Source organism: Neoarius graeffei, chromosome 1 (genome assembly GCF_027579695.1).
Source record: "Neoarius graeffei isolate fNeoGra1 chromosome 1, fNeoGra1.pri, whole genome shotgun sequence".
Lineage (NCBI taxonomy): Eukaryota > Metazoa > Chordata > Actinopteri > Siluriformes > Ariidae > Neoarius > Neoarius graeffei.
Genome location: NC_083569.1, coordinates 63,566,960 through 63,591,205, shown reverse-complemented (window position 1 = coordinate 63,591,205; position 24,246 = coordinate 63,566,960). Strand labels below are relative to the sequence as shown.

Below are 24,246 nucleotides of genomic sequence, written 5' to 3'. Positions count from 1 at the left end.
TCTGGAAACAGAAATATTTTTCCATACTCCACTTTCCTTTTTCCATACTTATCCAGACCTGGAAATTACGAAAATCAAATTCCATACTTTTCCATATGATCTACTTTGCATGCTTTGGATCCAAGGTGTTTACTGTGCAGAAGTTAGTGAATGGTGGCATACTGTGCACTTATGCAGACTCAGTGGACAATATTCAGGTGTTCACTTTGCTCCTAATGTCCACTAGATGGCAAGGGTTTCTTCTCTAAACAAGTGAAGTCTGCCACAGTGTCACTGACAGTGATTATCATTGCTTTTTGGTTTGTGCATAATCAGATGTCTCATTTTTACCCACATTGTCTTAAAGCTATCATTTAAGCTGCATTTCCTGACATTCTTTCACAACTTTTATCCAAGAATATGGCAGAAATGTCAGCAGTGTTATTCATTTAAATACTGCTAAGTATACCCCTTAACTAATTCAAAGTCTTGGCAAGAAATTTCCCCCACATCATTATTCTTTCTAAACATGTTAAATGTAACATATCCAAACATGTAAGAATGCACTGAGGAGGTTTAGAGCTTCTGTTCAATAGCTGCAGGCTGTCGTTCAGGAAAAAATATCAATCAATAAATCAGTCAATCAAACAAACAAGCAAATAAACAAACTTTTGATCAGTAAAATTAATGGATGAAATTATTACACATTGAAATTATCAAATTTTATTTTTATATCTTATATATTTTTATTTATATATTCTGTGGAACACTACTTCAGTGGTTAAGGGAAATATAAACATTTTCTGCCAGATGAGATGTGAGTAATCCTGGGGCTTAAGAGTAAAGATGGTTCAGCTGAACACAGCGCTCAGAATGAGCTCTACCATTTTAGGAGATCAACAAGACATGCTGAAGCTAAACAATTTAGAGCTTTAAATATCATTAGCAGTAGGTTTTACTCAGTGTAGAAGTTAATAGTCAGCCAGTGTAACTTGAATAAGACTGGGGTAATGTGTTCTGATTTTTGTCCGAGGAAGGACAAGAGTCAGTACTGCAAACTAGAAGTTAGGAATGTATTTACTAGTTTCTAATTTTTGCTTTTTGCTATGTTTGGATAAAATGCCATTTTAGTTATGTTACATACAGGGCATCATAACATCCGATCTTTTATTAGAATTGAGGAGAATTCTATTAATCTAATGTCTTTATATCTTTAAGCCTTCCATTTTGCCTAGCTGTGCTGCTGAATCTGACCAAAATTATATAAAAAATTAAAAATAAATTAACATTAATAATAATAATAATAATAATAATAATAATAATAATAATAATAATTTGGTGTAGAAGTGAAATTGTATGAATAATAATAATAATAATGATAATAATTATTCGGTGTAGAAGTGAAATATTATGTGTTGAAATTGCATGTTCCACGGCCTGGGTATAAATGCAGAATTACCAGAGGCCTAAAAGAGAACTTTGTGAGACACCATATTTTTTTTTTAGATATTTTTTTGGGCTTTTTGCACCTTTATTGGATAGGACAGTGTAGAGACAGGAAATGAGCGGGAGAGAGAGACAGGAAGGGATCGGGAAATGACCTCGGGCCGGAATCGAACCCGGGTCGCCCGCATTCATGGTATGGCGCCTTAACCACCTGAGCCACGACGCCCCCAAGACACCATATTTTAGTTGTTTAGGCTCTGAAGAATGTCTATTATCACTAACAAACTGATAACAGTCCATAAGAACTAAATCATGCAAGAACTATTCTGTCTGAAGCAACTGTGCTATCAAGCCTCTCAGATGAGCAAAAAAAAAAACTTTTTTCCCTACCCTTTCCAGCCTTCCTAATATCAGCATTCTACTGCATTCACTGACTATCCTCAAATATTACTTTCCACAGTGGCAAATTTTCTTTCTTCGACAAAGCGGGAAAATTGTGGATGTTTAATTTCTACCTGTCCTGCAATAAATCAGAGTTCTGCCCAGAGTGCACCCCACCTCTCGCCTGAAGTCAGCTAACTACAGCTTCCCCCGCAACCCTGAGAGATAAGCGGTATAGATAATGGATGAGTGGATGGATGGATAAGTGCTACCTAGCAAATTGGGATACATGGATAGATCTCAGCATTAGAAACAAACCTGAAACATTATTTCACACTGAGTTCTAATTGAATTGATAGCAAGAAGGGGTCTCCAAATATTATTAATTTTCAAATACCAAATGTGCAGTCACCCCAACTACTCTTACCCCCATGTGTCAGACAGTCATGTTTCATCTGGGACTATATGGGGAAACTGAGTAATATCCCTGACGATGTCAAGCATCATGCACAGACAGCAATAAATAAGCCAAAGCATGCCGACAAAATTATGAATCAGAAGGTGTCTCTAACTGATCCACATGAGTAGGTCAGGACTTGCTATTTCACCACTATGTACAGAATAACAAATGATAGATTCGTTGTATGATTTATTGTTCTAAATTTCCTTGACAAAATCCATGTTGAATACAGGGTCCAGTGTATGTGGACTACAAGATTAATCACTAACTATAAATAAAATACATGAACCCGATGAATTTTTAAAATATGACTTTGTCATTATGAATATTAACTATAATGAATCAGATATTTTGGGTGAAATGATCAGGTTACATATATGGACTCACATATTGGTTTGCATGTGGACTGTGAGTGTAGTTACATCAGGATCCTATCCAAATATTTATCCATCCACACTAAGTTCTAGGTACACAGCACTAGTAGTATAATATCACTAGTCCAGTTTGTACATATTCTTTGAGTGACCAGCCATGGTGCACATTCAAGACCTGCATAGTGACAGACTGTAATCACTGAAGCAGCCAAGAGCGACTATCAGTAAACAGCAGGTAAGCACCAGTGACAGAGAGCAATACTGGGAGTTGAAAGGTATTTTGCATATATTATAGTCATCAAACATTCTATCATTTTATCACTTACCCCTCTCACTCACTGGGCATTTGTCATATCTGCTAGGCTGCATGTTCTGGAAGTAGCATGACACCATTTGTCATTTGTCTCTGTCTGTCAGCCTGTCTGTCTGGCAGGACCAGCTTAAGAACAAATGTTTTGGGTCTCCTGTGGCCTGTTAGGCAGACAGATAATCAGACATAATAAAAACAAACGGACCCTAGGACTTAATGGGAAAGCACAGAACTCAGCACCTCTGGTTTAAGCCTGTCTCAATCCTTTGCTACATGGAAAGCCCTGCTGACATAATGATCATTGGATACTCAGCTCAAACCACAGCAGTTTGCACCTTAGACTTAATGTCATACAGCGGTGTTGTTGTACATGTAAAATAAAAAGACAGGCCAGTGCAAAATCCAATATAATCTTTGCTTCCCTGTACTGACATACAACTCAGATATATCACAAATGTGAGAACTAACAACATGAATAGGAGTTAAAGACTCAAATATTACAGACAGTGTCTTGCAAAAGTATTCATCCCCCTTGGTGTTTGTCCTGTTTTATTGCATTACAAGATGGAATTAAAATGGATTTTTGGCAGGGTAGTACCATTTGATTTACACAACATGCCTACAACTTTAAAGGTGAAAATTGTTTTTATTTTTATTGTAACACAAACAATGATTAAGATGAAAAAACAGAAATCTGGAGTGTGCCTAGGTATTCACTCCCTTTCATATGAAACCCCTAAATAAGAGCTGCTCCAACCAATTCACTTCATAAGTCACATAATTAGTTGATTAAGATCCACCTGTGTGCAATCAAAGTGTCACATGATCTGTCACATGATGTCTGTATAAAGCAACCTGTTCTGGAAGGACCCTGACTCTGCAACACTACTAAACAAGCAACATGAAAACCAAGGAGCACTCCAAACAGGTCAGAGACAAAGTTGTGAAGAAGTATAGATCAGGGCTGGGTAATAAAAAAAAATCCCCAAATTTGAATATCCCACGGAGCACCATTACATCCATTATAGCAAAATGGAAAGAATATGGCACCACTACAAACCTGACAAGAGAAGGCCACCCACCAAAACTCACAGACCGGGCAAGGAGGGCATTAATCAGAGATGCAACAAAGACACCAAAGATAACACTGAAGGAGCTGCAAAGATCCACAGTGAGATGGGAGTATCTGTCCATAGGACCACTTTAAGCCATACACTCCACAGGGCGTGGTTTTATGGATGAGTGGCCAGAAAAAAAGCCATTACTTAAATAAAAAAAAAATAAGAAAACATGTTTGGAGTTTGCCCAATAGCATGTGGCAGACTCCCTAAACACATGGAAGAAGATTCTCTGGTCAGATGAGACTAAAATTGAACTTTTTGGCCATCATGGGATCTGCCATGTGTGGCGCAAACCCAACACCCTGAGAACACCATTCCTACAGTGAAGCATGGTGGTGGCAGCATCCTGCTGTGGGGATGTTTTTCATCTGCAGGGACAGGAAAACTGGTCAGGACTGAAGGAAAGATGGATGGCACAAAATACAGGGCAATTCTGGAGGAAAACCTGTTTGAGTCGGCCAGAGGTTTGAAACTAAGATGAAGGTTCACATTCCAGCAGGACAATGACTCTAAACGTACTGCTAAAGCTACACTGGAGTGGTTTAAAGGGAAACATTTAATGTTTTGAAATGGCCTAGTCAAAGTCCAGATCTCAATCCAATTGAGAATCTGTGGCATAACTTGAAAATTGCTGCATACCAATATAACCCATCTAACTTGAAGGAGTTGGAGCAGTTTTGCCTTGAGGAATGGGCAAAAATCCCAGTGGCTAGATGTGCTAAGCTAATAGAGACATACCCCAAGAGGCTTGCAGCTGTAATTGCAGCAAAAGGTGGATCTACAAAGTACTGACTTTAAGGGGGTGAATACCTATGCACACTCCAGATTTGTTTTTTCATCTTAATTATTGTTTGTGTCACAATAATTAAAAAAACAACAAAACAATTTTCACCTTTAAAGTTGTAGGCATGCTGTGTAAATCAAATGGTCTAACCCTCCAAAATCAATTTTAATTCCAGCTTGTAATGCGACAAAACAGGACAAACACCAAGGGGGAAGAATAGTCCTGCAAGACATTGTATAAAGATTGATTTATCATGTTGTAAACTTTCACATTAAAAGTATTAATGTTCAGATTTTGAATTCTTGAGTCATCTTTGATGTCACTGATGTAAGTCATTGAAAGCAAGTTGCAGAAGAATATTTCACATCCCCTCCCTCATATAAATTAATATGATTGCCAGAGACACATCAAAGCACATTTAAGAAGTGTCCCATTCAAGACTCATCTGACAAAAGCTGTGCTCTGGAGCTGCTGAGCTGTATAACATTGTCACCAGAGTGGACATTGCTACCCAGCAAGACTGGGATCAGGATGATTGTGCACAGACAGGGTGTTGAAAGAGCAGAGTAGAACCTTAAACAATAGCAAACTAGCCTGTCAACGTTAGCTTAAAGACAGGACGGAGAGCACAAACAAATAACCGAATATATGAAGAAAATGCATGAGATACACACATTAAAAGTGGTATGTGGGTTAGTTTAGCTTTGTGCTCTATTATGTGTTTTAGCTGGATAGATAGCACTAAGTGGCTACTGTTGACTTTCTCAGCTGGCAACTCTGCTCTGTCTGGCTTCATATACGTATCTAAAATGCCTTATATCTAAAAATGCCTGTTTTAGCATAAGTAAATTAAAAACAAATTGCACAAGTAATATTATGATAGGGAATGTTTTTATTTCCCTGTATATGCAATGTAGCTGCATCTATTTAATAATAATAATAATAATAATAATAATAATAATAATAATAATCAGCACAGAGTTTTGTTTGTGACCTAAATATTTCATCATTCGAATTATTTAATGCAAGAACATCTTTTGTCACTCCAACGACATTTTGTTTGTTTTATGTGACAAAAACGGTTACACCAATTAAAGCAAACACTGATGATTATTGGCATATACTGTACCGTGCAGAAGTCAGAGGTCACCTTTTTGTTTTCAGTCAAATGGCCATTCAGTCCTTATTGTTAGTTATTTGGTGGCAAATAATAATTCTGGGAAAATTTACAGTACATGAACTACAATTTTCCAGTTTGATTTCAACAACCACACCGTACTTCCACAGGTCAGTCTTAAAGTTCAGTGTTTCAAATAAAATACTGACAGAATTTCATATTGTTAAATATATTTCCCCATCATTATTGTTCATTTTTGCTATTTATCATAAATTACACAAAGTTCTTCAACAGTAAAACCAGTATAAAATCTGATCTGTAAATATTTTATTTATAATATTGAACTTTAACATTGACCCGCATAAAGAAGTACTGCATAGCCGACTGACTGAAATTGGAATTAATGTACTGTACATTTTTCCCATTATTATTGTTTACCCCCAAATAATTCACAATTAGTATTAAATGGCAAACTGATTTAAAATAAAATGGTGGTCACTCACTGTTGTACAGTACTGTGTATCATCCTTGTGTTCAGATCAGCCATTTGTTTAAAGAATAAAAACATTACTGAGACTATGATCAATGAAATTTAACAATTGCAACAGTGTGACATGTTACAGTCTTTATAATGCATATGATATAAAAGCATAATATGATTGTAATACGCCTTCCTTTACAATCATATAGAGAAGCAGAAGACACAAGGAGACTCACTGACATTCAATCAGATATTTTAAGTGATTAATTTTCCCTCAATTTAATTTATTAACATTATTTATGTTTATGGAGCAAGGTAAACCACCTTAGCATGCTAATTTGCAAGTACACTGTGAAGCATCAGATGGCAAGAAGATTGTATGGTCTTATCCATTGGCCTTTCTCAGTGGTACAAAACACACACACACACACACACACACACACACACACACACACACACACACACACACACACACACACACACACACACACAGCCTCTTGTGTCCATAAACAAACACAAAACACATGCAAGCAGGGTGAACTTGTAAATGGTATGATGGCTCCCATATATAGATATCCAACCATCTGGCATCATGGTGAAAGTCATAAAGAGTGAAGGTCGCACAAACCATTTGTTTGACACATTGCTGATCACAATGTAGAAACCTAAATAACTTGTAGTTTTGTAGTATATCACACAAGAGTAGCTTGTACTATAAAAACTAAAACGTTTAAATCTCTAATTGTTAAAGATAAATATAACAATAAATAATATGCAAAATAAATGCATTGGTGGGCGGCACGGTGGTGTAGTGGTTAGCGCTGTCGCCTCACAGCAAGAAGGTCCAGGTTTGAGCCCCGTGGCCGACGAGGGCCTTTCTGTGTGGAGTTTGCATGTTCTCCCCGTGTCCGCGTGGGTTTTCTCCGGGTGCTCCGGTTTCCCCCACAGTCCAAAGACATGCAGGTTAGGTTAACTGGTGACTCTAAATTGACCGTAGGTGTGAATGTGAATGGTTGTCTGTGTCTATGTGTCAGCCCTGTGATGACCTGGGTGTACCCTGCCTTTCGCCCATAGTCAGCTGGGATAGGCTCCAGCTTGCCTGTGACCCTGCAGAACAGGATAAAGTGGCTAGAGACAATGAGATGAGATGAAATGCATTGGTGCTTGAAATATATACTGAGATATACAACACCTGCTATTACTGGAGCTAGTTTTGGATCTGCTTATTATAGAAAAATCAAAATTCAAATTAGATATGAAGTGACACAGCCAGAATGCAATTAACACATATACTGTACTTCTGCCTGAGAATAAATGCTGAGCTGTTCTCATGGAACTTGAGTGGAAAACATGCTGCAGAAGAAGAAGAAGAACAACAACAACAACAACAACAACTTAACTTTATTTATTAATATCCACTTATCCACAGCTCAAGGCGCTTTACTACAACAACAACAACAACTTTATTCATTACACGTACACTTGTGAAATTCCTCTGCATTTAACCCATCTGAAGCACAAACACTTGTTTACTTTAGCAGTACTGTGGCATATCATGATGCTTTTTCAACAGTCTTTAATGCAATGAACCCTGCAATGGAAGCTATAATGAAGCCAGTGCCTAATTTAGATGGCTTAAAGCTAGATTAATTGGTATCACAGGCTCATACAGGATATCAGTCTCAACACAGACAGGCATTAGCAAAATAAGCAGACTGCTTGGACATTACATTACACTACACACACACACACACACACGATACCTTCTTACAGGTATAAAAACAGACAATGAAACATAAAGCAAATGTTGTATATTATCTATAATTATATTATTAATAATTGATTATATGGTCAACTGCTATTTATAAACAGCCATGAAACTCACTATAAAGTACACATGAGACATCCAATAATATAACTGATACATTTTATGATCATAGAGGTCATATGTTCGTGGCATTTCAGCATGCTTAAATTTCATCTGCCCTCTAACTCATGGCATGACTGTGGGGTGTATGTTACGCTTTTATTGAGTTTGTGCTTAGCTGTTTGACATGACTGGCCTTTTACCTCATGGATGTATTTTAAGTCAGCACCATAGCATTAAAGAGTGTGTCAAGAGATGGACACTAATAAAAATCAGTATGATAAAATCCCAGGCTTTTCAACAACAGTTGACTTTGTCATCAGTAATTTGAAACCTTGGGATTATAAGTGATTTGCTTGGCAAAAAAAAAAAAAAGAAGTTGTTCATGTTACATATATGTATAAGGCTGAATATAAAGTTGAAAAGTTGAAATTTGCTTTGACCTTAAAACACGATATCTCACAATCATGGAATTGTCAGATAGAATGATATTTGTAAAACCTGCTTTTTGATCATTTAAACAATTTTCAAGATATTTTTGCATGTATACTGTAAATAAATGTTGGAAGCAGCGTTGGAGTCGAGTCACTAAACCTCGAGTCTGAGTCCAGTCTCGAGTCCCCAGTGTTCAAGTCCAAGTCAAATCCAAGTCATTAAAGAAAATATCGAGTTGAGTCCGAGTGCACTATTGATCCAAGTTGAATCCAAGAACAAGACTCCACCTGCACCATTTGACGGTGTTTGTTGCTGCCTCTATGTGAAACCGTTTCTGCTACTGTGTTGGACTAACGTTACTGCTTGACTGCCCCATTTTAGTTAATAGGCTACAAATAAAAAGCTTGTTTATCATTCACAAGCCCCGCTATCAATGGAGCAAATAACATGAGAGAGGGTTAACACTAGCTAGTTCATCGCTCAGCAAGCCCCACTATCAACAGAGCAATGAACATAGCTTGTCACTTACTTCTCTGGGTGGAGTCTTGCCAAATGACGATTGAAGTTCGAAGTCGTCCCCATCGTCTCCTCGATAGTTCTTCGACATATGGAACACATAGCAGTGCATTTTTTCCCCCACTGCACGAGAAGTCTGTATAAGCAAAGCAGACAATCCTAGGGGCTTCTCTCCAGGCATTTTAGCGCCATTAACGTTAGTTTGTTCCTGAACATGATGTATGAACAGGTGAATATGCATTCTCTTGCACAAAATTAGTATAAAAATTAATGTAGATATTAATATCTTATGTCAAATTATTACCTCCGCCAAGGAGGTTATGTTTTCGGTAGCGTTTGTTTGTTTGTTTGTTTGTTTGTTTGTTTGTTTGTTTGTTGGTTGGTTGGTTGGTCTGTTAGCAACATTACGGAAAAAGTTATGAACAGATTGCTCTGAAATTTTTTCCAGAGGTGTGACTGGGCACAAGTAACAACCCATTAAATTTTAGCGGTGATCCAGATCACCTTCTGGATCCCAGATTTTTTTAAAGGATTCTTGGCGGAGGTCTGCGCTCTCCGAGTGCTTTTCTAGTTATGGCATTTTACAAAAAAATAAAGAAAAAATCAGAGTCCTCATCTCCAATTCACGAGTCCAAATGCAGTTAATGCACGAGTCCAAGTCCAAGTCCAAGTCATCAGTGCTCAAGTCCAAGTCAAGTTACGAGTCCTTAAAATTAGGACATGAGTCGGACTCAAGTCCGAGTCCTGGACTCAAGTACTACAAATCTGGTTGGAAGTCAATGCCAGGGAAAAAAATCCCGAAAGTATTAGTGTGATAGTGTAGATGAGAATTTGAACTTCAGTAGGCCAGTGTCCCACACAGATATTTTGAGCAAGAGTCAAATGCCAAAAATGTAATTAGCATCATAGATTATATCACTTTACAATTACAGTCAACCATATTTAAGAGAACTGTCACGTCCATGTGCATTAGTGCTCAGATCATGCAGCACACGCCTTGGACTACAACGCCTGTGCTGCACCGCGCTCAAGCTCATTCGGACTAATGGCCATGTACCTGTTCCCAATCAGCTCAATCAAAGCTCACGCATATAAGGACTTTCCTAACTCTCAGACTTTGCAAAGTATACAATCTGTTCCTTGTATCTGATATTACCAAGCCTTGATTACTGGTTTGCTGCTTTTTTTGACTGTGTTTTCTGTATTCCCAACCATGTTTTGCCTTACCTAGTTTTTACTGCTTGGCAATTGCCTGAACTCTGCCTGTTTCTGTTTATGCTCCTTGCCTCAGGTTTTGGAACTGTCTGCTAGCTTGCTTTTAATAAAACTCTTCCTGCACTTACCGTCCATCACCCATTCTCCTGATGAGAATCACTACCCCAGTAACATCACAAGTCAGAGTACATATTATTTATAATGGCTTCTGTCAATTGTAGACATCAAGCTTGGTGGACAAAATGTCATAGTCAGCTGGGGACATAAGGTGATACCAGAACTGTGTCCTTTGATATATCTACAATGTTACAGATTAATCGAAGTGCATGGTAAGATTTCAAGGAATGATGGTCACTGATTGAGACAGCAGAAGAGAATTTTGTTAGTGTGAGGTAGAAGAAGAAAGAGAGGAGAACAAAGCCCTTTCATCCCAAATCATAGACTAACAGAGGTTGCACTATTCTACTACCAGAACAATACTCTTCTTCCCCTTAGCAAAAGATTCATATGGAAAGAATGTATTTCATTATTAGTGAAACTCTAAAAATTAATGTTTGCATTTACCAGTTGAATATATTATATAATTGCTCATTTATAAGTTAGCATGTTGTATAAATTTACAATGTCTTTCTGTTTCATTCCAGTTGAGATAAATTGATACTGGTGACAGAATAAAGTCATTAAAGCTGGCATGTTATTTAAATCAGGATTATTATCATTCTCTGAATGTGTCTGAATCCTTCCTGTCATGTGACACAAAGAGAAAATCCATCCATTATCTGCCTATCCATCCATCAATCCATCCATTACCTATACCGCTTATCTGTCAGGGTCACGGGTGAAGCTGGAGCCAATCCCAGCTGACTTTGGTTAATTCTGGGCAATCATAGGCAACACTTATGGACAATTTAGAGTAGCCAGTTCACCTAATCTTTATCCAAAAGGCCCCAGTTGACCAGGAGGTTCAAACTTAGAAGGCAACAATGCTAACTACTGCACCACCATGTCTCCCCAGAGAGAGAGGGAATCTATTCAGAATTTATAATGTATAAATTATACTATAGAGATCTATCTACTCTGTTGTTCTTCTAAATATTCACCACTGGACATGTGTCCAGATACTTATATGTGTAAGAGGCATTAAGTGTGTGCTTTAGCTTTGTACAATCAAAATTTACAGCATTTTGATTGATGACATGCACTAGCCAAGTGCCCGATTGGCTTCCTAATGTAACATATTAAAAGGACTTAATTTTTTAAAAAATAAAATACGTCTACAAAACATACAGTTGTGATCAGAAATTTACATACAGTGACATGAATGTCATCTTGGATATGAATGTCATGGGAATATTTGAGCTTTCAGTAATTTCTTTCAACTGTTCTTTTTCTGTGTCAGAATGTACAGCATACATCTTTAATTAAAAAAAACACTAGAATTTGCTGCACAAGTTTTAATTTTCTTTGGGTTTTCTGAAATCAACGCAGGGTCAAAATTATACATACAGGGTCAAAAATTTACATATGCTCACTTAGATTATTAATTCAGAAGTGATGAAACTTCCAAAATGTCTTTTATCTTGCCAAGACCGAGGTCTCTTAACTTCCTGTTAGTGATCATGATTGACTACAGCTGGTAGCTTCTCTGTACCTTCATAAAAAGGTTTGTTTGCAGCACTCATTGGACTGACCAACACACAGTAAAATGGGAAAGTCCAAGGAGCTCAGTGCAGAGCTCCTGTCACCCTCAGCTGAAAGGAAATGGGTTTGGATGGTCAGGAACAACCTGGGAACCACCATGGCACAGCCCTGCCATGAACTGGAAGCTGATGGATCACTGTCTACAGTTCAGATCACCATGGACTAAGAGGCTGCTATCCAAGAAATAACCCCCTGCTCCAAAATTAACACCTTCAAGCTTAACTAATGTTTGAAGCTGACCACACAGACAAAGAAAAAGCCTTCTGGAGGATAGCTGGATGGTCAGAAGAGACAGAGATTGAGTTGTTTGGCCACAATGATCACCATGTAGAGAGGGACATTGTACCAGCTGGTGGTGGTGGTAGGATCATCATGTTCTGGGGCTGTTTTGCTGCCAGTGGAACTGGTTCATTGCACAAAGTAGATGGAATAATGAAGAAGGAGGACTACCTCAGAATTCTTCAGTATAAACCATCAGAAACTTAAACACGACTTGGGACTTACAACAGGACAATGAACCTAAACACGCATCAGAGCTGGTTGTGGAGGATAAAGCAGGCTAACATTAAGCTTAAAACAAGTCCTGACTTCAACCCTATTGAAAATATATGGACCATGCTTATAAGCTGAGTCCATGCCAAAAGAAAACCTAATTTAATTTAAACTCTACCAATTCTACCATGAAGTGTCATGAAATATCCAACCAGAATTCTACCAGAAGCTTGTTTATGGTAAACAAAAATGTTTGGTCAAGGTGAATCTTGCAAAGAGACATTTTACCCAAATATTAGGTGTGCTGTATGTATATTTTTGACCCTGTATGTATAATTTTGACCCTGTGTTGATTTCAGAAAACCCAAAGAAAATGAAAACTTGTGCACCAAATTCTAGTGTTTTTCTTTTTAATTAAAGATGTATACTGTACATTCTGCCACAGAAAAAGAACAATTCAAAGAAATTACTGAAAGCCCAAATATTGCCACGATATTCATATCGAAGATGACATTCATGTCACTGTATGTAAACTTCTGACCACAACTGTACATATTGCCCTAATTAATTTATATATAATCATCGTCTTACTCTGTACTAGTACATGTATCTACAATCTGATATAATAACAGTGAACAATCAGAATGTCCTCCGAGATGGGTTTCAAAATGATTTTTACAAATTCATGAATTTATGTATATTTAGTATTCCCAAATTGTTATGATGCACAACCATAAAACTATAAATAGTTATTCAGAGAATTAAATAATGAACTTTATCATAAGGAAAACTTTTGGTTAACACAAACATGGACAACTTTAACAATAAGCACAAATTTTTCTAATGGTTGAACATGACTACACATAAAAGACTGGCAGCCATTAGTGAAATTATAATACACAACTGAACACATATATATTCAGATAACTTTATTCAGTCTTTCACTGAAATGTTATTTGATTTGGTTTTAACACTCTATCCTTTATATTTCTGTTTAGGATTAGTTTGCTCAACAAATTAAAATTCATTACAAACTCATGGTATTGAAAAAGATTGAACCAAGGCTATATATCTTACCGATTAGGAGCAGCAGGTCTCATTAGAAGTGCCAAGTTGTTGGTTTGTTTGTTTGTGCTGTTATTTGTGAATGTATTTGCCACTCCATTCTGGGCTCTGAGATTCTTTTTGCCTTTTATCATTTCCTCTGTCCCGGGACGTGACAGGCACATGCAGCCACTCACTCCTTTTTACCTGGTTTCAATGCAGAATCACTCTTCATATTTACAAAGACCATGAACTTAAAAAAAAAAATACTGCATCGGTCTTTAAAAGCTAAAGATGTAAAATGAAATAGAGTGAATAGAGAGATCTCAGTATTGAAATCCAGTAAAGAACTTTATCTCAAAAGTCAGCCAATGACCTTCATGGAGATTTTAGCAACAATATATCATTTACCATCATCTACTGCTTGCTGAGCGGAAGGGAAAATGCTGCTGAAGAATATCCAGTGAGCAAAAGGTTTGTTCCAAAGAATAAAAATATGTTATTTCCTAAATGTGCATTACTTTGCATAAAAAGCTACAAAATACTGTCATTTTCTTCAACTAAAAAATAATTATAAGAATTAATTTGCAAAAAAAATGCAAGATAAGCAACATGATGACCAAAATAAATTCAAATTGATCCAGAAAGAGTCTGAATAGCATTTCATTATCTAGAATTATTCATACTTATTCTGAGCAAGAGCCATGAGAGCATTTCAAGCACTCGCTGTCCCCAGACACTCAGAGTACTCAGCTGGAGCTGGGTGTCACATGCCAATGCCTGCAGGGTGGAGGGCAGGAAAGAGAGAGGGAGGGAGAGAGAGAAATAGGGAGGGGGTTCAAAGGCTAGTATACATGGAATGTAAGTCAACATAAACATGAAACATTATGAAGGAAACTACTGGACATAATTACTGCACTCTATTTCTCATTCTCTCTCAGCTCCCTCAGATCTGTCATTTATGTTAGTGGGATGGAGGACTGGGTTCTTTAGCAGTAATAGACCATTTAAAGAGGCCAACATGGTACACTTTCTCTTTTGCCATTTATTGTTCCCCTTGGCAAGGTTACTCCTTCTTGGCATTTTCTCTGTAAAATTTTGGTCCAGTTGCAGTTCACACATTTGGACTTATATCCTGTGTGAACAAAGATAAGGTCTATAAAATTCTACCCAGCTGTCATTGATCATTTCAAAGATGATCATTTTCCCACCAGCACAATGATCACCACTGAGACAATCCCACTGCCAAGTTTTTCACTATCTAAAACCAATTCTCTACTCCACTATTTATGTCTTTTACTTCATCTTGGTGCCGAATTTATCTTTACACTTATCAGCCATAACATTAAAATCACCTGCCTAATATTGTGTCAGTCCCCCTTGTGCTACCAAACAGCTCTGAACAATTGAGACATGGATTCCACAAGACCTTTGAAGGTGGGCTGTGGTATCTGGCACCAAGATATTAGCAGAAGCGCTTTTATGTCTGTAAGTTGTGAGGTGGGACTGCCATTGATTGGATTTGTTTGTCCAGCACTTCCCACAGATGTGCAATCAGATTGAGATCAGTGGAATTTGGAGGCCAAGTCAACACCTTGAACTCTTTGTCATTTTCCTCAAACCATTCCTGAACAATTTTTTGCAGTGTGGCAGGGCGCATTATCTCGATGAAAGAGGCCATGGCCATTAGGGAATACCTTTGCCATGAAAGAATTGTACTGGGTTGCAAACAATGTTTAAGTAGGTGGTATGTGTTGTGAAGGCAGCCCAAGAAAGCCCCCGCCTAAGCAGTGCACCACTCCTCACACTACCACACCAATGGTGCTGAAGAGACAGTGACACTTCAACACCACTGTTTTGGACCACCAAGAACAGTGTGGCCATGGGGAGGAACCAGCTAATTACATACAGCTGGAGTGGCTTAAGCAGTGCTTCAATCTACACTCCTCAAGCAGCCAGGGGAGTATAAAGAGGTGCCACCACAAACACAGGTTAGTTCAGTTGATTCAGAGCATGCTGACTGATGCCTCCTTACTCTTCCTGCCCAGGTCACTTTGCTGATGCTGAGGATGATGAGGAAGACTCCAAAGCAACAAGAGCTCTCCCAGGCAGTTACCTCCACTCCCGCCTGTAGCTGCAGCTTGATATCAACTGGAACCTGCGCAGCCCACACCCTGCCTGAGACCCAGTGTTTGGCCAGGTCCTGCATTCTGCCATCAGCAACTGCCTCATCACACTCAGCCTCCTTTTCAGTCACTTCCCCTTCCCTTTTGAAGCAATAAAAGAGTTCATACTTTCCACTATGCTTGAGTTGAGTGCCTGTGTTTGCACACCACAATTGCAAGTGTCACACTGGTGGAGAATTTGTGCACAAGCACAACACTCTTACCCACCCTCCACATGGAACCCCTCCTGCAGCACCTCCTGGAGACCAGCTTCCAGCAGCAGCAGGTGATGCAAGAGCTTGCCTGGGGCCTGCAAGTCACTACTTAGGAGCTGCTGCAGCAATGGGCCAGAGCCTCTCCTCTTTCCAGCTACCTTCCAGAACCCCACTAAGAAGCTCTCCATTTGCTCCCCAAGTTGACCCCAAATGACAATGTAGATGTCTATCTCTACACCTTTGATCAGACCACCATATGGGGGGGTTGGCCCAAGGAAGAATGGGCCCAGGCTCTGACTCCCATGTTGAATAGAGATCTCCAGTAAGCCTACTATGGACTCCTGCTGGCTTCGGCAGAGGATTACCCACTCCTGAAAGAGCAAATCCTGGGGCGTTGCAGGCCACAGCCGAGTTCCACCACTGATGTCAACTCTCGCGGCCAGATAGTCTGGCTAACGCAACTTCAAAGCTCTGCGAGCATTTGGTCTGGCAAAGATATTAAGTCCAACCATTTCCCCAAAGTGCGTGGTTGACCCGCCTCCCTGAGATGCCTCAGTTTGCTACTGGTCGAAGCCAGAAAAGGCTGTGACGAAGCTTAAACCAATCACATCACTCTTTCCTCTGACGTATGTGACGGGGCTAACTGGTAGATTAAACTCTTACCGAAGCCGGTTGGGAGCAAGGTGAAAACGTCCTTCCTTTCAATAAATACCTCCAGGGCTGCTCTTTGCTCTGTTTTCAATGAGAACTTGCTCCAGGTTCGTAATGTTTCTAGTGAATGAAGCGCTTCCGGCATAGATTCTGTAAACAATCTATGGCTTCCGGTCACAGTTCTACTACGTCAGTGCCTTGAACACGCCTCTACCCAGGGCCGTTGGAGATGCTCAAAGTTGATTGGCTCCCAATTTTTCGGGAGCTTGGAAGAGCTGTAGATAGCTTGCCTTGCCAGACTAAGCTCGCAACAGGCCCTCGTGTTGCGTCACACTTAGGATGGGCGGGCCCAGGCTAGCAGCCAGATGGATGCCCTGCTGAAAACCATCAAAAGATGGCTGCAGCCCAAGCAGCACTCAGACACACAGGTCGCAGAGTGGGTCACTATAGATTGGTTCCTCCGGGTACTGCCACCTGCAGAGTGCATGGCCTTGGGAATGAGGGCTCCCAAAATGCCTATGGAGCTGGTTGGGGTTGCGCCCTCGCCAAGCTGGAGATCAGCAAGCAAGAAGCATTAAGAATCCACCAGACTCACAACAGGCCCCTTCACACCCCCACCTGAGCTACCTTCAAACCATGGAGACACCCACCCCAGCCAGCTTCCTCCCCGTTGCACCTTGATGAAGCCATGCCTACTGCTCCCAAACCACCATCACCCGCCCAACCCCAGCCATGGCTTGATGGCTGCATAGTCCACTAACTGCTGAGCCCTCAGCTCCCAAGAGCCCCTGTGTGGATAGAGGGATGGCCAGTGCAAGCCCTACTCAACTCTGGCAGTATTATCATTCTCATTTGACCCTCCATCCTGCCTGAGGCTGCAGGGTGCAGCGGCACAGTCAAGGTCATCTGCTTGCATGAAGACACATGAGACGTGGCTGCTGCCCATGTCTGAATTGGCAATAAACGAGGTGAGTGGAAACCAACCAATGGTGTGGTTCCTGACCTCACTGTTCCTTCCCTCCTAGGTAGAGACTGGCCTAGGTTCCCTAGCTGCTTGCTGCCGGGAAGGTGAAGAGACGACAAGCACCCCAGAGGTCTGGAGATTGCACTGCACTACTTCGCAATGTGTGCCTAGTTGGAGAGCATGAGGATGCTGATGCCTGCACTGCTGAAGGTGAGTCAGACTTCACTTCTAACCCTCTATCTCATTTGTATAAGCACGTGATCCAAGGGGGAACTTCAGGCAGGAGCAAAAGCAGGATGAGTGGTTGAAATACTGTTGGGGGCAGGTGCATGTTATTGAAGGAAAAGACCAGCAGCCAGGGCAGCCTCTTCCTGTTTCCTATTTCCTGGTGGTCCCTGCTCTGATACCACCACATGGAGTAACGTGGCCAATCCACAGACTTGCTGGTGGTCCCCTGCTCAAAAGTAGATCTTGTGATGCACCTAGACCACTCCCATCCTCTTGGTGGCCATTTAGTGGGCCAAAACACCCTGGCAAAGATTCAGAACTGGTTTCTTTGGCCAGGGATGAAGGCAGAGGTGAGGAACTTCTGCCAGCATTGTCCCTGATGTCAGCACACTGCCCTGAAAAGATCAACACCTGCCCCACTTGTGCCTCTAACTATTATCAGCATCCCCTTTAAGAGAGTGGGCATGGATCTGGTGGGTCCCTTTCCCATGTCTGCCCAGGGCCATGAGCATGTACTGGTTATCATGGACTACACCACCCGTTACCTAGAGGCAGTTCTTCTCCAGAAGGACAGATCAAAGAATTTCACTATGGAGCTGGTTCTCCCATGTGGGTCTCCCAAAAGACCTCCTTACAGACCATGGTATGCCCTTTGTGTCTAAATTAATAACAGATGTGTGCCATTTGTTGCACTTCAAGCAGATCCATACTTCAATTTACCACCCCCAGACTGACAGTCCATGTTCTGTTCTTCCATGTGGGTCTCCCAAAAGACCTCCTTACAGACCAAGGTATGCCCTTTGTGTCTAAATTAATAACAAATGTGTGCCAGTTGTTGCAGGTCAAGCAGGTCCATACTTCAATTTACCACCCCCAGACTGACAGCCTGGTTGAGCAGTTCAATCAGACACTGAAGAGAATGCTGTGGATGACAGGAACTGGGATCTCCTTCTCTCATATGTCCTCTTCGCAGTTCGAGAAACCTCACAAGCATCAGCAGGGTTCACACCATTTGAGCTCCTCTTCAGGAGAAAACCCCTGGGCCTCTTGGATGTGGCAAAGGAGGCCTGGGAAGAGAAGCCATCCCCATTTTGCACTACCATCAAGTATGTGAAGGAGATGCAAGACCACACTGACAAGGTGGCTCCCATCATCCACCATCACATGCTTGAAGTTCAGGCTGAGCAGAGATGAGTCTACAACCACTCTTCCCAGCCCCAGGAGTTTCAGACTGGTGATCACATCCTACTGCTTGTACCAATGCAAACTGCAAGTTCCTTGCATGCTGACAAGACCCCTTCACCGTGTCTAAGCACATTGTTCCTGTCAACTACCATATGTGATAATCTAGTAAGAGGAAACCCAAAAAAACCTATCAAATAAACCTGCTGAAATGACCAGGCCCTGACGAAGGCTCTCACCACTGCCCCTGTCCCCCAAAACTCTGACTTTGACCAGCCCTTCATTGTCCAGACAGGCGCATCAGAGATGGGCCTGGGTCCTGTGCTATCTCAGGTCTTGGAGGGATAAGAGCATCCCATGCTGTAGCTCAGCCACAAACTGTCCCATGCAGAGAAGAAGTATGCAGCAGTGGAGAGAGAAGCCTTGGCCATCAAGTGGGCATTCATGGAACTCAGATACTATCTCTCTGGTAAGTCACTTCACTCTAGTCACTGATCATGCCCCACTTCAGTGGATGGTGACAGCAAAAAAAAAAAACCACCAATCCCTATGTTATTCACTGGTTTCTGTCCCTCCAAGACTTTTTTTTCTTGGTCCAACACAGAGCTGGACCCCAGCACGGGAACACTGACTGTCTTTTTTTGAAGACTCCGACTCATTGTCATTAAAGACGGGTGACACAAACTTAGTTAATTATATGCAAAAAGTCACATTAAGTATATATAACAGGTGATGTAAATAACATTGATTATCTCATTACAATGGCACCTGTCAAGGGATGGGATATATTAGGTAGCAAGAGAACAGTCAGTTGTTGAAGTTAATGTGTTGGAAGCAGGAAAAATGGGTCTGTGCTTGAGACTGGTTTTGATTTGAATCAGTGAGTGTTTTGTCATTCTGTGAACAATGCTGATCCATATCACTAGTCAAATGTCCACCTGCTCTGAGAAAAATGTTTTCTTGACAGCTCTGTATACAAAGACAACAATGTCCTGCACTGATTTGCATCAGCATTTTTACTGATAAGAATGATTTATTTAAAAAACACTGGTATAATAGTAATCAGCAAAAAGATTTTCATAGACTATTTCCTTATAATCAACATGTATTAGCATGATAAGGGGGATATAAATATCTCAGTGTTTTTTTAAGGCTTTTGTTCTCTTTACAGTCTTTCTTACTTCATGGTCTATGGAAGATTACTTGGAACATTGCAGAAACTGCAGGCTTCTCCAATGAGTAAGGACAAACCTGAACTTAGCTGCGGAATAACTGGATAAGCTTTTTTTTTAAATTCTAAATGTCAAATGTGAACATAGTAGGTATACACAAATTTTATAGATGTCTGACCTGAATTTGGTTTCTGTGATTCCAGTCATAGTGGTCACTTACTCTGTTCTTAGAAAAGGATGGAACTTATGTAGCGTGAATTTACCTGTGACTTCATATTTTACAACATAGCTTTATATCTAGCTACTGCAACCATTCTGTGTGTGTCTTTTATATATATATATATATATGAGACACAGTGGCAGCTGGTAGTCTTTCAAACAGGGGAGGCTGGTCAGTTACGATATTTCCAGATTTTAAAAGAAAAAACATCAATTTTGCCCATACTCTTGCCTCTGATCTGGCTGATTGTTGGCAGCGTCACAAACTGTGAAATAACAGGTTCTTTTGGCCCATTAGCCTACTGTTCAATATACATGATGGTGGTGTTGGGGGGGAGGGGTACATTTTAACATTTTATATTTTAAAATTGTGGCATGTTGTTTAAAAATTGATCATTATTGAAAGCAGCTCTTTGTCAGGAACCTCAGCAGTAGAGCTGGGTGCCACACATTTCATCCAATGACACTTTCCCTATATTTTACTTATTTTGACTGAGAAACGTTTTATTGACAATTTTGATAACCTTTCACTTTTAATCCAGGTCTGTAGTGTGAAATGTTCTCGGCTGTGTTTTTGTTTAGAATTTTTTTCAAAATTGTAGCTGTGTTTAATTCATATCCAGAAAAATATACACTCACCGGCCACTTTATTAGGTACACCTGTCCAACTGCTCGTTAACACTTAATTTCTAATCAGCCAATCACATGGCGGCAACTCAGTGCATTTAGGCATGTAGACATGGTCAAGACAATCTCCTGCAGTTCAAACCGAGCATCAGTATGGGGAAGAAAGGTGATTTGAGTGACTTTGAACGTGGCATGGTTGTTGGTGCCAGAAGGGCTGGTCTGAGTATTTCAGAAACTGCTGATCTACTGGGATTTTCATACACAACCATCTCTAGGGTTTACAGAGAATGGTCCGAAAAAGAAAAAATATCCAGTGAGCGGCAGTTCTGTGGGCGGAAATGCCTTGTTGATGCCAGAGGTCAGAGGAGAATGGCCAGACTGGTTCGAGCTGATAGAAAGGCAACAGTGACTCAAATAACCACCCGTTACAACCAAGGTAGGCAGAAGAGCATCTCTGAACGCACAGTACGTCGAACTTTGAGGCAGATGGGCTACAGCAGCAGAAGACCACGCCGGGTGCCACTCCTTTCAGCTAAGAACAGGAAACTGAGGCTACAATTTGCACAAGCTCATCGAAATTGGACAATAGAAGATTGGAAAAACGTTGCCTGGTCTGATGAGTCTCGATTTCTGCTGCGACATTCGAATGGTAGGGTCAGAATTTGGCATCAACAACATGAAAGCATGGATCCATCCTGCCTTGTATCAACGGTTCAGGCTGGTGGTGGTGGTGTAATGGTGTGGGGAATATTTTCTTGGCACTCTTTGGGCCCCTTGGTACCAATTGAGCATCGTTGCAACGCCACAGCCTACCTGAGTATTGTTGCTGACCATGTCCATCCCTTTATTACCACAATGTACCCAACTTCTGATGGCTACTTTCAGCAGGGTAATGCGCCATGTCATAAAGCTGGAATCATCTCAGACTGGTTTCTTGAACATGACAATGAGTTCACTGTACTCAAATGGCCTCCACAGTCACCAGATCTCAATCCAATAGAGCATCTTTGGGATGTGGTGGAACGGGAGATTCGCATCATGGATGTGCAGCCGACAAATCTGCGCCAACTGTGTGGTGCCATCATGTCAATATGGACCAAACTCTCTGAGGAATGCTTCCAGCACCTTGTTGAATCTATGCCACGAAGAATTGAGGCAGTTCTGAAGACAAAAGGGGGTCCAACCCGTTACTAGCATGGTGTACCTAATAAAGTGGCCGGTGAGTGTATATTCCAATATAATATACTCAGCATAAACATTTTAAATAGATTCTATATTTTTGGTCCATCCATGACATATTACTAAAGTAGCCTATTTACTGTTGTTGATGTGGGTCACTTGCTGTTAGCCAATTCACTTTCTCGTACCAGGAGAGCTGAAAGGAACGAGTATTATTCCCTACCTTTTTCACCAAGTCAATTTGAGGCATTGGTCTACCCTGCTCTTTAATTTTAATTTTTTCCTCGAAAGGAAGACTGGCAGATGGCTTCGCCAAAATTAAATCAGCAATGCTTGGCATCCGTGCTCAGCTTTCTTGCTAGCTGACTAGCCCCCTCAAGTTCAAGTTCAGTCACTCGAATAAATGAAATTTCTGGAACTAAGATAGCAAACTTGACAACACTATATTTACACTTTATTTACAATGAAAATATATACAAACTAAAAAAGCTGGTAGAAACCGTATGTAATGAATGAAATCAAAATGTAAGCTGATCTCTTACAATACACCACAGCACTTGCGAATCCGCATGGGACTGAACTGAAATTCACCGCTGACTGTCTATAGTTGAAACGAGCTGTCAATCAAAGAAAATATCCGGCCGCTTTCACCAATCACCAGTCTCCTCGCGGAAACTGCCATGTCCCTCCCATGTGAGGCTGGGAGTCCGTAGGCGGGCACTTTCACAGTATTTGTCCAGTAATCGTCTTGCATTTTGAGATTGAAAAGCGCATAGCTCCCAAATGCCATTGAAGTCCACTGAGGCTGGGAGTCCGTGAGACTCCATGGGCGGGCGTTTTCGCAGTATTTGTCCAATAATCGTCTTGCATTTTGAGATTGAAAAGTGCAGAGCTCCCAAATGCCATTGAAGTCCACTGAGGCTGCGCTGCATCGTGCTGTCACGAGGGGGAAAAACTCACGCACACATTAAAGTTATAAGGGAATGATTTCGCACTGTAGTGGGTTGAGCACATATATTTCTCTGATTCTGGATCTGAAATAGCAATGTTATAAGGTCGGCTATAACATAAGCCTAGCGCAATTTATCCTACACGATGTTCGTCATTTTTAGAGGAGGCTGAGCCTCCCTCGTTGTCTTAGAGCAATCGCCCGTGGTTGTATGAATCTACGGTACTGGGCTTACTGTTAGTCCACAGCCTCACTTCATATCATTGTGTTTTGATGACTGCTATAGCGGTGCTGTTGCCCTCAGATTGTTAAAATAAAATCCAAAATAATCCTCTTTAACACATTTGTTAACCACAAAATAGACAATGTGGACACCAGAAATGAAACCTTATATCCTTTTGAAGTCCAAAGAGCTATCAATGCCAGCAAAACGAGCCATCATTAGGCTGAAAAAAAGCATCAGAATGATAGCAAAGAAAGAAAGAAAGAAAGAAAGAAAGAAAGCACTGGTGAGCTCAGGAACACAAAAAGGCCCAGACTACCAGATTAAACATCTGTGGTAGATGAGAGAAGAATTCTTTCTCTGGTGAAGAAAAAACCCTTCACAACAGATGGCAAGATTAAGAACACCTTCCAGGAGGTAGGCATATACCGTACAACTCTGGAAAATTTAAGAGACCACTTCAATTTTTTTCTTAAATCAACATCTCTATGTATGACAGCCATTTTATTCCAGTGTCTGTGCTGGAATTCCAACATAAGCACACCTCATTTTACTTAATGAGGTACTGATTAGTTGATCACCTGAAGCAGGTGTCAGGGACCAGACAGGAGAGGAGATCAAATCACAGTTTATTAATAACAGGGGAAAAGGGAGTTGGGAGAATGTGTGTGAAGTTCAGTGGCAGGAGGACTGAGAGGCAGGGATGGCTGGTGGGAGCGTGGTGGTGATATCTGAGGTCTCCCATCCAA

The 24,246-nt window shown here is 40.6% G+C and overlaps 1 protein-coding gene across 1 annotated transcript in view; it reads right to left on the bottom strand.

Moving 5' to 3' along the window:
• Window positions 1-16,291, bottom strand: part of znf638 (zinc finger protein 638) — a 63,608-nt gene extending 47,317 nt beyond the window's left edge. Inside the window, exons 1-2 of the mRNA XM_060919467.1 lie at window positions 16,117-16,291; window positions 15,745-16,042 (exon numbers count right to left, since the gene is read on the bottom strand). Coding sequence (XP_060775450.1) covers window positions 15,745-16,042; window positions 16,117-16,291 — 473 coding nt within the window. The remainder of the gene's footprint in view (window positions 1-15,744; window positions 16,043-16,116) is intronic.
• Between the last annotated feature and the right edge of the window lie 7,955 nt (window positions 16,292-24,246).